This window comes from Euleptes europaea, chromosome 18 (assembly GCF_029931775.1).
Source record: "Euleptes europaea isolate rEulEur1 chromosome 18, rEulEur1.hap1, whole genome shotgun sequence".
NCBI classification, from domain to species: Eukaryota; Metazoa; Chordata; class Lepidosauria; order Squamata; family Sphaerodactylidae; genus Euleptes; species Euleptes europaea.
In genome coordinates this window covers 6,870,088-6,885,252 of record NC_079329.1, presented here as the reverse complement: position 1 = coordinate 6,885,252, position 15,165 = coordinate 6,870,088, and the positions used below count along the sequence as shown (strand labels likewise).

The 15,165-nt window shown below is 42.8% G+C and overlaps 1 protein-coding gene across 1 annotated transcript; it reads left to right on the top strand.

Annotated features, from left to right (window-relative positions):
* The first annotated feature begins 2,131 nt into the window (after positions 1-2,131).
* On the top strand, positions 2,132-13,951 carry LOC130490278 (vomeronasal type-2 receptor 26-like). The gene is made up of 6 exons (XM_056864104.1): positions 2,132-2,340; positions 5,992-6,283; positions 7,519-7,962; positions 9,148-9,375; positions 9,703-9,829; positions 13,050-13,951. The coding sequence occupies exons 1-6, from the start codon at positions 2,132-2,134 to the stop codon at positions 13,949-13,951; spliced, it is 2,202 nt and encodes a 733-aa protein (XP_056720082.1).
* The last annotated feature ends 1,214 nt before the right edge of the window (positions 13,952-15,165 follow it).

The following is a 15,165-nucleotide window of genomic DNA, read 5'->3' as shown; positions in this document are numbered from 1 at the left end:
GATTTTTCTCCCAAAGGGGATCAAAAGCACTTTGTATTGTTCTGCTATCTGCCATTTTATACTCATAACTACCCTGTGTTGAAGTGTGGCTGAAAGGATGTGTCTGCCCCAAGATCAGCCAGTATCCTGCCATTGGAGAGTGGGGATTCAACCATAACTCTCCCTGATCCCAACTGATTTGACTCCATGTGCTTTGTCACAGAGGATATATTTCCCACCGTCCCTGTCAGTTCCGACTGCCCATCTCATGAGTAAATCTTTGCTTTCCTTGGAAACACCATAGGTGTCTTTGGGAGATAATCTTGTCTGAAAATGGAGGAATGGTACTGCAAGTCCCACAATCATCCTGAAGTGGATCACCTTTTTTGAAACCCATGGCTTTGTTTTCTGATGCATCAATCCTGCCACAGATAACCATGGGCCATTGCTTTTAAAGGTGGGAAAGTTTGCCCGGCTCCTCCATAGAGAAACATAGCGAAGTTTGCAGTAGAGAATCTGACCACAACCACTTCAATATTTCTTCTCTATGGAGGATGGGGGAGACCCCTTCCAAACCCCATAAAACTGGACCCCCGGACCCAATATTAACCAAACTTGGGGGTTCAGGCAAGGAGAGCCCGATGCAGCTAGGCTGCAAATTTGAAAAAATGTTCCTACCTCAAAAAATGTTCCTTAGGAGTTCAAAAAGCCTGAATGCCCAATTTTTTTTGGGAAACCCAAAAATAAGCTGAATTCCCATATTTACCAGTATGGGAATTCAGATTTTTTTCGGGTTTCCCTAAAACAATAAGTCCCAGTAAAACTGAAATTTAACACACTCAAAAAAAAATTTGTGTGCACAAGCCTACCTAAATGGCTTGCCATTGGAAGAGCTGAAGGACCACTTGCTCCTCCACTGTACATCTCATCTGTTCATTTTGTTGTTACTCACTTTATCACTCCACTGCAGAAAGATCCTCCCTGGCTGCCTGTCTATTTCCAGGCAAAACTCAAAGTGCAAAATCTGATTTTCAGGCCCTAAATTGCTTGCAGTTGGAGGACACAAAGGAGCATTTCCTTCCATACTGTACATCCCATCTATTAATTTTCCCCTCACCGTTAAGATCCTCCTGTTCTCCACACCCCTGCTTCGATCAGTGAGGCGGGTTGCATCTTGCCCATTAGAATGCTCTTCCTTTGAGGCTCGCCTGACACCTACACCACTATCATCTAGGAGCAAGGCCAAACCTATTCTCTTTGCCCAAGTGGTTAATAGCCAGGCTGATCTTCCAACATTTTGATCGTTTGCCCCTAACCTGAGAAAACACATGGTTTAACTTGAGGGTTTATTGCTGGATTTTTAGGCTGGGTTTCTTGGAACTTTTAACGATTCTATGCTGTTTGTGGCTTTATCATGCTTTACTTTGAATAGTTTCTCTGGACAAGTGGGTAGAAATGTGCCAGATAAATAAATAAATAAATAAATAAATAAATAAATAAATAAATAAATAAATAAATAAATTCATCCAAGGAGAAGTTGTCCACAGCTCTTGCTTTGTCAATTCCCTTCATAGATTCCTCATTTTTTATTGCATCATGGGTGGACAGGGCCCCTGCTAGTCATTCTGAGCTCCCCATTCCAGCTGTTCCCTCACTATAAAGAAGCTGGCACGAGATCAGAAAAAAATATTTTTGCTTCACTTGTTCTGCAAATTATTATGCCAGAACAATATTATCAGTCTTCCTGAGGAGATTATCTCCGCTATAATTATCAGAATCATGGCAATTTCGTTGCCCAGTCTCAGTTCCAATAGCTTTCTAGAAGGAAACAGAAAACAAACCAGAAATAAAATGTTAAAGTTCTGCTTATAAAACCCTCCACTGAGCCATTGACAGCTAAAATGAGGGACTACAGAGGGGCCATTTTTGCATCAGTACTCAATATCTCTTGAATTGTATAAAAAGAAATAGGTTGGGACATGAAACAAAAGGTTCCTATGCTCACTGTTGAAAAGAGTGTTGGAACAGTCTGGCACCATCTGAGCCACCTTCTTGAAACCAGGCAGAAATGATGGATGATGCTGTAGAGGAGACCCAGGACAGTGCTTGTGGAGAGAGAGGTGTTCTTTGATTTTGCATGGCAGAGTCTAAGATGTGGCTGCTGATACAGATTCTGCTTCTGCTCGTGGTGAATAAAGTAGACAGTATGAAGTGCACGGGAAACATTTCTCCTCAGATTCCACATCAGTGGTATCAGCCAGGTGAACTCCTAATTGGTGGAATTGTAACTTACTTTGGTTATACTTCCCAAGAAGTTCTATTTCAGCAGCACCCCTACCAGGATGATACATGTTTTCCAGTGTAAGGAATTCATGGCTCCTCTAATTTTTTTTTATTAATATTATTATTATTATCCTTAAAAGGTAAAGGTCCCCTGTGCAAGCAACTAGTCATTCTAGCTTTACCACTCTGCGCCACGGGGGCTTTAGATCAAGCATAAAATGGTTGAAGTTACATGGCGCACCCAAACCGGCAGTAGATAACAATACATTTATTAGAACACTATCCAAAATATTACTCTCTTTAACAACTGGTCAACAATACCAATTTCAACAATCAGTCTTCTCTACAGCTTTAAATTTCTATTTGTATTTCCTATAATTAAATACTGTTCTACAAAACTTGGCTACTAAATTTGTTACCTGAGAAAATTCATCCTTAAGAAGAATGTTAACTCTAACAGATTTAGGATAACCAGTGCTCTTTCTTAAAAGAGGGCCAAGAATCTTCTCCCTGTCCTCCTTATAGTACCTGTACCTGAGAAGGACATGTTCCAGTGTTTCGGGTTCACCGTTGTTGCAGGGACAGAGCCTTTCTGAGAGGGGAGTCTTTTTGAATTTCCCTTCAAATACTGCAGAGGGCAGAGGTGAACATCGAGCTAGGGCAAATGCTCGCCAAGTAGTATTTCCTTCTAATATTGAAAGGTATGGCGCTCGGCAAGGGATGTACTTGGATTTGACAGATGCCCTTAAAAAAGGCACTGTAGGCTGCACTAATGTAGAGAATGATGATGATATCTGATTTTATTTGAGCAATTCAATATATTTGCAATACTCATGTTGCAAGACACAAAAGTGTTGTTTTACCGGTGACAGGACCTGTTGCTTCATGAATAATTTAGGAGCAGCTTGCACTGTTTCAGTTATCATATCTATACATTCAACCTCTCCAGCACCCTGTTTTCCAGGGAAAGGAATTCATCGCTCGACTAATGTAGACTTGATGATGATGTCTGATTTTATTGTAGCAACTAAATATACTTACAAAACTGAATAGGATTTTTAATAATAATGGATAGACAGTAAATACGGTGGCTACCAAAATGAAATACTCATGTTCCAAGACACAAAGATTTTGCTTATGCCGGTGACAGGACCTGTTGCTTCATGAATAATTTAGGAGCAGATTGCACTGTTTCAGTTATCATAAGTATATACTGATCTTTTTGAGCAAGGTCAGTTCCACAAAGGGGAGGCCAAGACTTCAAAATAAAGTATCCAAGAGAGAACTCATATCTGAAAAATATAGAAACCTTTGAGAAAATGTCAGTCTGATGAAGATGCAAAAATATCAGTACTGCACAAGAGGCTTGTAATGTTTATTAGCAGAGAATAAACTACTTGTTGCACCACTTCCCTCCATTTCAAAATCTCTTCTCATTTAGAAAAGAGGCATCAATGTTAGGGCCTTAACCTCTCCAGCACCCTGAAGTGCCAGTAGGCACCCAGACCAAGGCAAGAGCCAGAGCGGGGCACCACTCCACAGAGGTGAACCAATGTTTTCAGGAGACCCTGGAATCCATATTTGGGTATGAGATGAACCTTGGAATTGGTAGCTGTGTTGGGTCAATGTACAGTTTCCCCAGGCTCAAGACATGCATGTTTTTAAATGGGGGATTACCTCAGTTTCTACCCCATAATAGATTAAGCGCTCCTGGCAGACGCCTAGAAATCATTGAGGATTTTTAATCTCTTACCTTTGGGCAATCAGGCCCACAGCAAACAGTTCTGCCCATCAACATAGCCCATCAACATAGGCATGGGGAGGAGTTTGAGCAAACATCTCTTGTCTGATCCACACCCATCCTGGGAAACTCTCCTAGACATTTCCCCTCATTCTTATATCTATACGGAGTAATCATCAGCAATTGAACAGGCAAACACACAAATATCTTCTTGTTTTCCGACAATGGTTAAGCAATTTTTTGTGTCACTTCAGAGAAGCAATCACAGTTTCTTTGTCCCTGATAAAGCCTTCCTTTGCCAGTTACCTCATGCCGCTTCAGGGTTCATTTTTACCATAAATATTGGCGCTTTCACCATTCATAGTGTGTGTGTTTGTGTGTGTGTGTGTGAGTGTGTGTGTGTGATTGGATTTGGCCACATACCCCTTACTTACATTTAAGGTCTCCTTGCTTTTCTTCCATGAAATGCTGGTCCATTTACGAAAATATTGCACCAACTACCCTCACTCTGTTCCCACACCTCCACCCTTTATTTTCTCTAGTTCTTGTGTGAATTGTACATGAGTACATCATTTTGCATGTGTGTGATTCTTCTTATTTTTACAATAAAACAAAAAACTTTATTTTGAACTCTTGTCTCTTTATGAAGAATTTTTCCTAAAGGATTCATCCATGCAAATGCAGGTTAAAAGATTCCTGAGTTGCCCCAACCTCTCAAAAAGCCTACCCTTCATGCAAATTCCCCCAACTTAAATGGAGAGCCAGCGTGGTGTAGTGGTTATGGGTGGTGGATTCTAATCCAGAGAGCCGGTTTGATTCCCCATTCCTCCACATGAGCAGCAGACTCTAATCTGGTGAACCGGCTTGGATTCCCCACTCCTATACATGAAACCTGCTGGGTGACCTTGGGCTAGTCACAGTTTTCTCAGAACTCTCTCAGCCCCACCTACCTCACAAGGGGATTCTTGATGGGAGAGGAAGCATAGGTGATTGTAAGCTGGTTTGAGTATGCTTAAAAATGTAGAGAAAATTGGGGTATAAAAACAAACTCTTCTTCTTCTAATTGGGGTCACATATAAAGGCATATGATAAAGAGATTAGAAGCAGATTAGAAATAGTTTTGAGAAAACAGAATAAGAATGTCTAGACAACAATAAATCACCGAATGAAATTGCTTGGCATTACATGTAGGGCAGCATGATATAGCCCGATCTCATCAGGTCTCGGAAGCTAAGCCGCATCTGTACTTGGAAGGGAGACCAATAGTGGAAGAAAAAAGAGGGGAATATGGACACTGCCCTACTAGGTTGATACCTGCACACATAGTATATGAGAGACATATACTAACCAGTATTACAACTAGAACCAATCTGACCAGATGTCTCAGTAACTGGTAATAAATTTTACAACCTGTACACATGCCTGGTTGAGTTTGAGCTGTTTGTGTATGCATTTATCTATTTATTTCTGTAAATGTGTGCAGGCTTAACATGTGTTTTAATTAACCACTGATGAAGGCCCAAAAGGCTGATACACATTTGGTATGTGGTTACAGAGATCAACCCTAGGAAATGCCATTCTGCTATATTAACATTTTTAAATATTTTTAATCTTTACTTGGCGCTTCTAATAAATTATTTTTAAGTATTTATATACATATATATAAATACATACATACATATATATATATATATACATGCATATACATCTACACACACACTTATACACACACACATAGACACACACACAAACTTGGGTACCCAGCTTGGAAGGGAGACCACCAAGCGAGATTCTATGGACGAAGGCTAAGGCCTCTGTGTCTCTCTTGCCTAGAAAGCCCCTTGCTGTGGGAAATGAAAAGGGTGCAAGATGGGCCATTTGTCTGATTTAGCTGGGGCCTTATTATGTGTTTAGAACCATCTGTGGCCAATACAGATGCCATACATAGAAGCATTCTCTTCTCAAACAATAACTTATTTTCGTTGCAGCCTTGTAACAAAGTTCTACCAGCACATCCTCGCCTTGGTGTTTGCCATTCATGAGATCAACAAGAACCCCAACATCTTGCCCAACATCACTCTTGGGTTCCACATCCATGACTCCACCATAGATCCGAAATGGACGTACAGGACTACCCTCGACCTACTCTTCACATCACTTGAACTCATCCCAAACTACAAGTGTGGCACCAAGAAAAAAGTGATAGGTGTCATTGGGGGATATGGATCTGATACCTCATCAGATATTGCACTTCTCTTAAACCGTTACAAGATCCCACAGGTATGATCAGAGAACTGCGATTATTTGGATTTTCACAAATCTCGCATGCAGGTTAATCCCCCTTCCTGATCTAGTGCATGTTGAAACTAAGGTTCTTCCTGATCTAGTGCATGTTGAAACGCTCATACCAATTAGTCCAAACTGATTGCCAGATTAACATAGAAGGTTACTTGTAAACAATCAGTCACTATCAGTGTGGGGCACCTCACAAGGTGTCTGTTGTGGGGAAGGGAAGGTGATTTTAAGCTAGTTTGATTTTCCCTTAAGTGGTACAGAAACTTGCCAAATAAAAACAAAACCTTCTTCTTCTTCTTCTGCTGCTGCTGCTGCTGCTGCTGCTGCTCCTGCTGCTGTAGCCAGTAAGATATGGAGGTCCTCAGTTGGGGTTTTAAAATTGTAATTTTGTACTTATACCTGCTGGTCAAATGACGGTAAATGAACTGAACTGAACTGTACTTTAATACCTGAGTTCCCCACCCCCCATGCCAACCCTACTTTATCATTCCAATCTTTGATCAACTGACCTCTTCCAGTTACTCTGATATGAGTCTTTTCACAGTCTATGGAGGAATCTAGATCTATAATTAAATAGAATTTTAATCCAAAGACTGAATGCATCTAGCTAATCTTCCAATGAAGGAATTGCAAATTCTTGCTGAAAAGCTATACCCACATAGACAATATTAACAGAAAGGAATCGATATTATCTGAAATATCTTCTACCCAAAATCCAGTACCGTAAAGTATCATTTGGTTCATTTCCCTCAAAAAGGTCTTCAAGGCTGCCAGATAATTCATTCCTCCTACTGTGTGAAAAAAAATGATCAAGGATTTAGATATGGTGATATCTTTTGAGAAATAAACTGTAATTGGGAATGACTGAGATTTAAAACTGTGGTCTTCAATGTATGTTTATAATGCTTGTTTTATCCACATTATAAACTACCTTGAGTTCTGCAAGGTGAAAAAAAGGGTAACAAATATTTTAAATAAATAAAACAAAAATGTAAAACACTGCCAAAGTTCCAGAAAAGTTTACTAGCAGAAGGAGGAAATGTGCAGGCAAAAGAAGACATGCAGCGGTCTGGAAAGAAGAGTTGTCTTTTATGCCATTTAAATTGCCAATATAATAGGATCAAGATCTGAGGTAACATTTAAAGAACTTCTGAAACAAGAAGGTGATCAATGAAGTATTCCAATTCTCCCTCTGTAACATGATTTTCTTTCCTTATTAGTTTTCATTTGGCTCATTTGAATCAGCAGTGGAAAACCCAACCAGTCTCCCTCTGTTTTACCGCATGGTCCCCCAGGAAACCCTTCAGTATGAGGGAATTGTCCAGTTACTTCTGCATTTCGGCTGGAAATGGGTTGGGCACATTGCGATGGATGATGAAGCTGGAGACCGGTTTTTGCAAGCATTTGAGGTGATGCTTTCCAGGAATGGAATCTGTGTGGCCTTCATAGAAAAGGCTACAAGACAGTTCCTGTGGGATAACATACATTTTATGTTTAAATATCTTGACAGTCATAATACTGATTTCCTGGACAGCACAGCCAATGCAATTGTAGTACATGGAGAAAGTGGAACACTTCTCTGGCTGGTATCCATTATCTTTATTCCCACAATTGCAATGAATGTAACAGGTTCTGATTATGTCGTGAGAGCCTCTACAGGAAAGGTGTGGATTACAACAGCCCAGATTGATTTTGAATTCACTGTTGTACAAAGGACATTTGATATACAAATATTCCATGGTGCTCTTTCCTTCTCAATTCATTCAAAGGATATCCTAGGATTCCATACATTTCTCCAACAAATAAAACCTTCCTGGGCAGAGAGGGATGGTTTTATCAAGGAATTTTGGGAACAAGTCTTTCAATGTACATTACCAGATGACATTAATCCAACAAATTTGGAAGAGACATGCACTGGAGAGGAGAGACTGGAGACTGTCCCGGCACCTTTTTTCGAAATGAGCATGACTGGCCATAGCTACAGTATCTATAATGCTGTCTATGCCATTGCACATGCTCTGCACATCTTGGCCTCTGCCAGAACCAACCACAGAGTGATGGAGGATGGGAGCAGCCTGGCTCTTCCAAATGTGCAACCATGGAAGGTATTTACTCCTCACTGACAAAAAATATCTCCTTCCATGCTTAGGGTGACAAAGGGGAGGGAGACAAATGTTACCGGTTGTGCAAGACCACTTCTGTGTGAAAACCTGAAAGTGACATCAACCCCCTATCCCTAGCATGATGCTGTCAGAATTCTACAAAATTCTATGGTAGAAGCCATGGAAATTATGAGAATTCCTATAGAATCATGCAGTACTTCCCTCTGACTAACCAGAGCAAAAACCTAGAGATGCTGTTGAAAAGTGAGAAGTTACATCTCACCACCTGGTAACTGCTAACCCTCTGTCCATGGGTTTTATCAACTCCCCTTCTGACCAGCCCCTGCAGACTTTTCTTTTATTCCTGCTTCCTTTGGCTTACTGCAACTCTGTAAGGAAGGTGGGGGCATGCCTATTGTTATTCTAATGGATAGGCTCCTTTGTGAATATATGGCGTTGAATGGTGATGGCCAACCAAATGCAATCTGGAATGCAGCAACACCAAAATGGATTCTTTTGAATGCTCAAACAGCAGCATTCATTCCAGAAACATCCTGAATCATACTTCATTCCTTTGTCGTAACTGGCCATGCAAGCTTATTCTCATGAGAAAGCAAAATACTCGCATTCATACAAATCTTCCGTCCTAGAGGAAAGTAGTCTAAAAATCTGTTTCAAACTGAAAAGTATTGGTGAGTAAATTTCAATATCTCCAGGTATCTTAATGCTCTTTCTCTTTCTACTAAGCTCCACACACTTATTCAGAGAATTGCTTTCAACAACAGTGCCAGAGATGAAGTGACCTTTAACGAACATGGACAGTTGAAAGGGGGATTTGATATTACCAATTTGGTCACTTTTCCAAATAAGTCCTATATCAGAGTCAAGATCGGGAAGCTGGATCCTCAGGTTCTGCTTAGTAAAAGAGTCATCATCAAAGAAGACATAATTGAGTGGAACAGATACCTTGAACATGTGAGAAAATAATTTCACTCTCTCTCAAAAATATTCAAAACTCTGTCATTTATTCAAATGTGTAAACAGAAGCTTTCAACAGGACAGCAAATGGACTCAACAATTGTTTTAATCCGCAAATTTTGCTAATTGAGTATTTAATTAGGGCATTAATGGGCTGAACAAGCATGCAACATTTAGATGTTTGTTGGTTCCATTGTGCTTTGGATAATACGCATTCCTCCTTGAGATTACTCTTCCATTGCCTTGACAACTTTAACAGCTATTGTGAAGAAAAAGACTCCCCAAATCTTCTCAGTTCTACATTCTCATTTTCTTTAATGACAGGTGCCTCCTCTGTCTGTGTGTAATGACTACTGCAAGCCAGGTTACAGCAGGAAAAAGAAGGAAGGGGAGAAATTCTGCTGCTATGATTGTGATCCGTGTCCAGAGGGGAAGATTTCAGACAAAGAGGGTACAAAATGCTCTGATTCATATGACTCCTGTTGAAGATCGCCATTAGGGCTGTTGATTTGGTTCGGCCCGAACTGAAAAACAGCCAAATTTCCCCTGATTCGGTGGTTTTTAGTTCGGGATGAACCGAACTCAAATATGGCGGGCAACCAGGCAGCCGAATTCAGCGAGTTCGGGAGTTCACGAATAAATCCGGCCAATTCGGGGCGGCAGTAAGCAGCATAACTGTCAGTAAGCAGCTTTCTCCTCCCCTGGCCAATCGGTGGCCAAGCTGGGTCTTCTTCTGGCCAATCAGTCAGGATTGAGTCCTGGAGGAATCAGCTGATGTGCGGCCGGGCCGGGGAGAGAGAGAGAGAGAGAGGGAAATCCTCATGTGTGTGTGTGTGGGGGGGTGCTTGTGCAATTCACTCCTTTCTGTGGCTGCAGGGGGTGTATTTTTGGGGTACAGACCCCAGTCTTTCAGCAGAGATTCATACAAACCTTCTTAAGAGACCACCCAAGTTTTGTAAACATTGGGTCAGGGGGTCCCGAGATATGGGCTCCCCCCTTTTTTCTTTCCATGGCTGCAGGGGGTGCATTTTTGGGGGTACAGACCCCAAACTTTCAGTGGAGCTTCAGATGATCCTTCTTAAGAGACCACCCAAGTTTTGTAAACATTGGGTCAGGGGGTCTCGAGATATGAGCTTCACCCCTTTTCCCTCCCCCCTTTTCCATTTCCGTGGCTGCAGGGAGCGCTTTTTTGGGGATACAGCCCCCAAACTTTCAGCATAGCTTCAGACAATCCTTCTTAAGATACCACCCAAGATTTGTAAAGATGGGTTCAGTGGGGGCAGAAATATCGGCTCCCCCCTTTTTCTCTTTCCGTGGCTGCAGGGGGCGCATTTTTGGGGGAACAGACTCCAAACTTTCAGTGGAGCTTCAGATGAGCCTTCTTAAGAGACCACCCAAGTTTTGTAAACATTGGGTCAGGGGGTCTCGAGATATGGGCTCCACCCCTTTTCCCTCCCCCTTTTCCATTTCCGTGGCTGCAGGGGGCGCTTTTTTGGGGATACAGCCCCAAAACCTTCAGCATAGATTCAGACAATCCTTCTTAAGATACCACCCAAGTTTTGTAAAGATGGGTTCAGTGGGGGCAGAAATATCGGCTTCCCCCCTTTTTCTCTTTCCGTGGCTGCAGGGGGCGCATTTTTGGGGGTGCAGATCCCAAACTTTAAGCGGAGCTTCAGACAAGCCTTCTTAAGAGACCACCCAAGTTTTGTAAACATTGGGTCAGGGGGTCCCAAGATATGGGCTTCCCCCTTTCCCCTTTCCCCTATTGGGATGAATGGGATCCTGTATGCATCTCCAGAGCAAAACGTCCCGTGCCTAAATGGAATCGTCTTGGATTACCCAGTCCTCCCCAGCCCCTCCTGATGGAACAGAAGAAAGCCACAGTAAGACCGCTTTGGGGGCTTTAATCTATAATTTTTCTCCTGTGTGTGTGTGTGGGGGGGAAGCAGAGTCTGTGTGTGTGTGTGTGGGGAGGGATCAGTTTCTGTGGGGGGGGGAAGCCAAAGGGGGCTTTTGCCGGTTCTGCCTGGGGTGTGTGTTCCCCCTCGAGTCTCTCTCTCCCTGGTTTGAGGGGGGGTTTCAGTTGTGTGTCTTCAGGTTTTCCCTCATTCCTAAGGGCTGTTAGGTCTATTTGGATGCTTGCACAAAACTGGTTTTCAAATGGTGACTTAAAGAATGCATTTGGAGTCCCATGCAAAAGGGGAAATTCCACCCCTCCTGCTCATTATGCATAGCTAGCTGCCTCTGTCCCTTTCCATGGTTTGCAAACTCCCAGGTGTCAGGTGTTGCTTTGCTCAGTTGCAAAGGTGTTGCTTACAAGGTTGTGTTGCTTTGCAGTCGTGTTGCAATGCTTTGCAAACTTCTCATCTGTTTGTCGGGGCTGGGAGCTTTGTGCGTGGGCGGCAAGCTCTGCTCAGAGATGCACATTAAGGGTGGGGGGGCCCTTTCGGGGCCCATATTTCAGCCCCCCCGACCCTTTACAAAACTTGGGGGGTCTTTCAAGAAATGTCCTTTGAAGCTCTGCTGAAAGTTTGTGACCTCTACCCCCAAAAATGCCCCCCCAGAGCCGCGGAAAGGCACGGTTGTGTTTTTAATGACTTTATACGGCCGAATTTTTTTCCTGAACTTTGAATTCCCGCCGAATTGCATGGACCCGAAGCAGAGGAGTTCGGACTTCGGCATATCCCGAATCTAAACGGGCCGAATTCAGACAAATCCGAACTATACCGAATTTTTTTTAATTCAACAGCCCTAATCCCCATATATTTTGTAGACTGGTTACCTGAAGGGGGGGAATTTGAACATCTGCATTATGAGGAAACATGAAAAAGCTTATGGGTATTGAAACATTTTGCGCGTTGCTCCATTTATTTCCAGAGGTTTGCTTAATATTTTTGAGAAATCATGGGAATTCAGTTCTAAAGACAACAGGTCTCCTGGACAGCAGAAAAGCATAGTTCTGTTTTAAGGAAATAGAAAACCTGGTAGGAAATTGAGAAGTATCACCATGAGTGCCAAAACTCCCAGAAAAATCCTTTCACCACAATAGGATTCATGGTCTTCTTTCAATATATGTCTGACAGCTCATTCCCGAGAGCTGAAGCAGTCGGGGACGGCATAGGTGTAGTGGCGTCATGGTGCTTCCAAAGAAGCTAGCGTACTGCAAAAGGGGAGGGGTTTTTTAAAAAGAAAAAATTAGAAAAGGGGAGAAAACCTCACTGAAAACAGTCATGCTGCACCAACAAACAACTGGTGCAGCACTGCTGTTGCTAAAGAGGTGTTCCTAAGCTGAAAGGGGTAAGGAAGCTTCCTACAGGCAGCTCTTCCCCCTTGGAATGCTCCCCAGAATGCCTCGGGAATGCCTCCTGGATGCCTGTATAAGGACCAGTCCAGGGGGGCGGAGAAAGTGTAACTATGCCGGCATCCATGCCAGTTTGCACGGCGCAGATGGCACGGGTCAAGACACCCCCTAAGCACATTTGGCCCCCAAGCTCAGGAATGAGCTGTAAGGGCTCAAACGCTGGCATTACTTCTTAGGTATTTTGAATGTTAGGACAGATTTACATAACTGTTTTCATCAATGGTTGAGAATACAAAGTAGGCTATTTTCTTAGAAAACCTTTTGTTGTCATATGATTAAAGTGTCTAAATAGGTTCTCTTCTCCTTTCAGACATGGATTCTTGCATGACTTGCTCTGAAGGTCATTATCCAAACCTGGGACAAGATCAATGCATTCCCAAGATTCCAAACTTCCTTTCCTTTGCAGAACCCTTGAGCATGATTTTAGCCTTTTTTGCTCTCTTTTTTTCCCTGATCACAACCCTGGTGCTCACAATCTTTGTCAAGTACAAGGACACCCCCATTGTTAAAGCCAACAACCGGAGCCTCACCTACTGTCTACTCATCTCACTCCTCCTATGCTTCCTCTGCTCCTTGCTCTTCATCGGAAAGCCTAGCGAGGTGACCTGCCTCCTCCGACAAACGACTTTTGGCATCATCTTCTCCATAGCTGTTTCTTCTGTCTTGGCAAAAACTGTTACAGTCGTTGTAGTGTTCATGGCCTCTAAGCCAGGAAACGTTTTTCGAAAGTGGGTGGGGAAACAATTGGCATATTGCATTGTTATCTCTTGCTTCTTTGTTCAAGTTGGCATATGTGCTGTTTGGCTGGGCACTTCTCCTCCATTCCCAGATATGGACATGCATTCATTCAGTAGGGAAATCATAGTGCAATGCAATGAAGGGTCAGCCACCATGTTTTATTGTGTCTTGGGCTACATGGGCTTACTGGCCTCAGTCTGCTTCATGGTGGCTTTCCTCGCCAGAAAGCTGCCCGACAGTTTCAACGAAGCCAAGTTCATCACCTTCAGCATGTTGGTCTTCTGCAGTGTTTGGCTGTCCTTTGTTCCCACCTACCTGAGCACTCAAGGAAAAGGCATGGTGGCAGTGGAGATCTTCTCTATCTTGGCCTCCAGTGCTGGGTTGCTGGGCTGCATCTTTTTTCCGAAGTGCTATGTCATTATCCTGAGGCCTGAGCTGAACAGAAGAGAGCAGCTGATAAGGAAAAAGCATTGAACTTTTCAATCTTCTATTAACTTCTTTGGCAGCTGTAACTTTATCTCAATCGCATGTGTCTGTTTTGTTTTCTGCGCTGAATGAAACCCGTAAACCTTTCCCTGGTAATCTTCTGTAATAGGCCTCTCAGGCACATTTACACAGTTTCTATGGGCCTTTATTCCTAGGTGGAGATATAGGAAGAATTCTACATTTGAATGTTTCATTCTTGTAAATCTCTAATGTAAAATGCTGGCTCTGGATTTTCTGTGTGATATCGAGACTGAGAGCCTTATTGAAGATTAGGGTTCTTGAGACAACCCTGAAATCCATGTGGAGTGGGGATTATGTATCTGCAGCAAACTGTGGCTTAGGCCTCGGTGGCCTAGCCCCTACCAGCGTGTCCTTTAACAAATGTTATACTCTGATTTTTCTCCCAAAGGGGATCAAAGGCAGTTTGCATTGTTCTACTCTCGGCCATACTCATAACTACCCTGAGTTGAAGTGTGACTGAAAGGATGTGACTGCCCAAAGGTCAGCCAGTATCCTGCCATTGGAGAGTGGGGATTCAACCATAACTCTCCCTGATCCTAACTATCCAGCCTCTACCCACACAGGCTCTTCAAGGTCAGGAAAGTGATTTGACTCCATGTGCTTTGTCAAAGAGGATATATTTCCCACCCTCCCTGTCAGTTCTGACTGCCCATCTCATGAGTAAATCTTTGCTTTCCTTGGAAACACCATAGGTGTCTTTGAGTGATAATCTTGTCTGAAAATGGAGGAATGGTACTGCAAGTCCCACAATCATCCTGAGGTGGATCACCTTTTTTGAAACCCATGGCTTTGTTTTCTGATGCATCAATCCTGCCACAGATAACCATGGGCCATTGCTTTTAAAGGTGGCAATGTTTGCCCGGCTCCTCCATAGAGAAACATAGCGAAGTTTGCAGTAGAGAATCTGACTACAACCACTTCAATATTTCTTCTCTATGGAGGATGGGGGAGACCCCTTCCAAACCCCATAAAACTGGACCCCTGGACCCAATATTCACCAAACTTGGGTGTTCAGGCAAGGAGAGCCCCTTGCAGCTAGGCTGCAAATTTGAAGGCTCTACCTCGAAAAATGTTCCTTAGGAGTTCAAAAAGCCTGAATGCCCGAATTTTTTCAGGAAACCCGAAAATAAGCTGAATTCCCATAGATACCGGTATGGGAATTCAGATTTTTTGGGGTTTTC

Bases quoted from the DNA above. Each gene is read 5' to 3' on its own strand.
- LOC130490278 (XM_056864104.1), top strand. From the start codon at position 2,132: ATGTGGCTGCTGATACAGATTCTGCTTCTGCTCGTGGTGAATAAAGTA. The intron at 6,284-7,518 runs GTATGATCAGAG...TTTCCTTATTAG, and splicing joins ACCGTTACAAGATCCCACAG to TTTTCATTTGGCTCATTTGA. The intron at 9,830-13,049 runs GTACAAAATGCT...TTCTCCTTTCAG, and splicing joins GAAGATTTCAGACAAAGAGG to ACATGGATTCTTGCATGACT.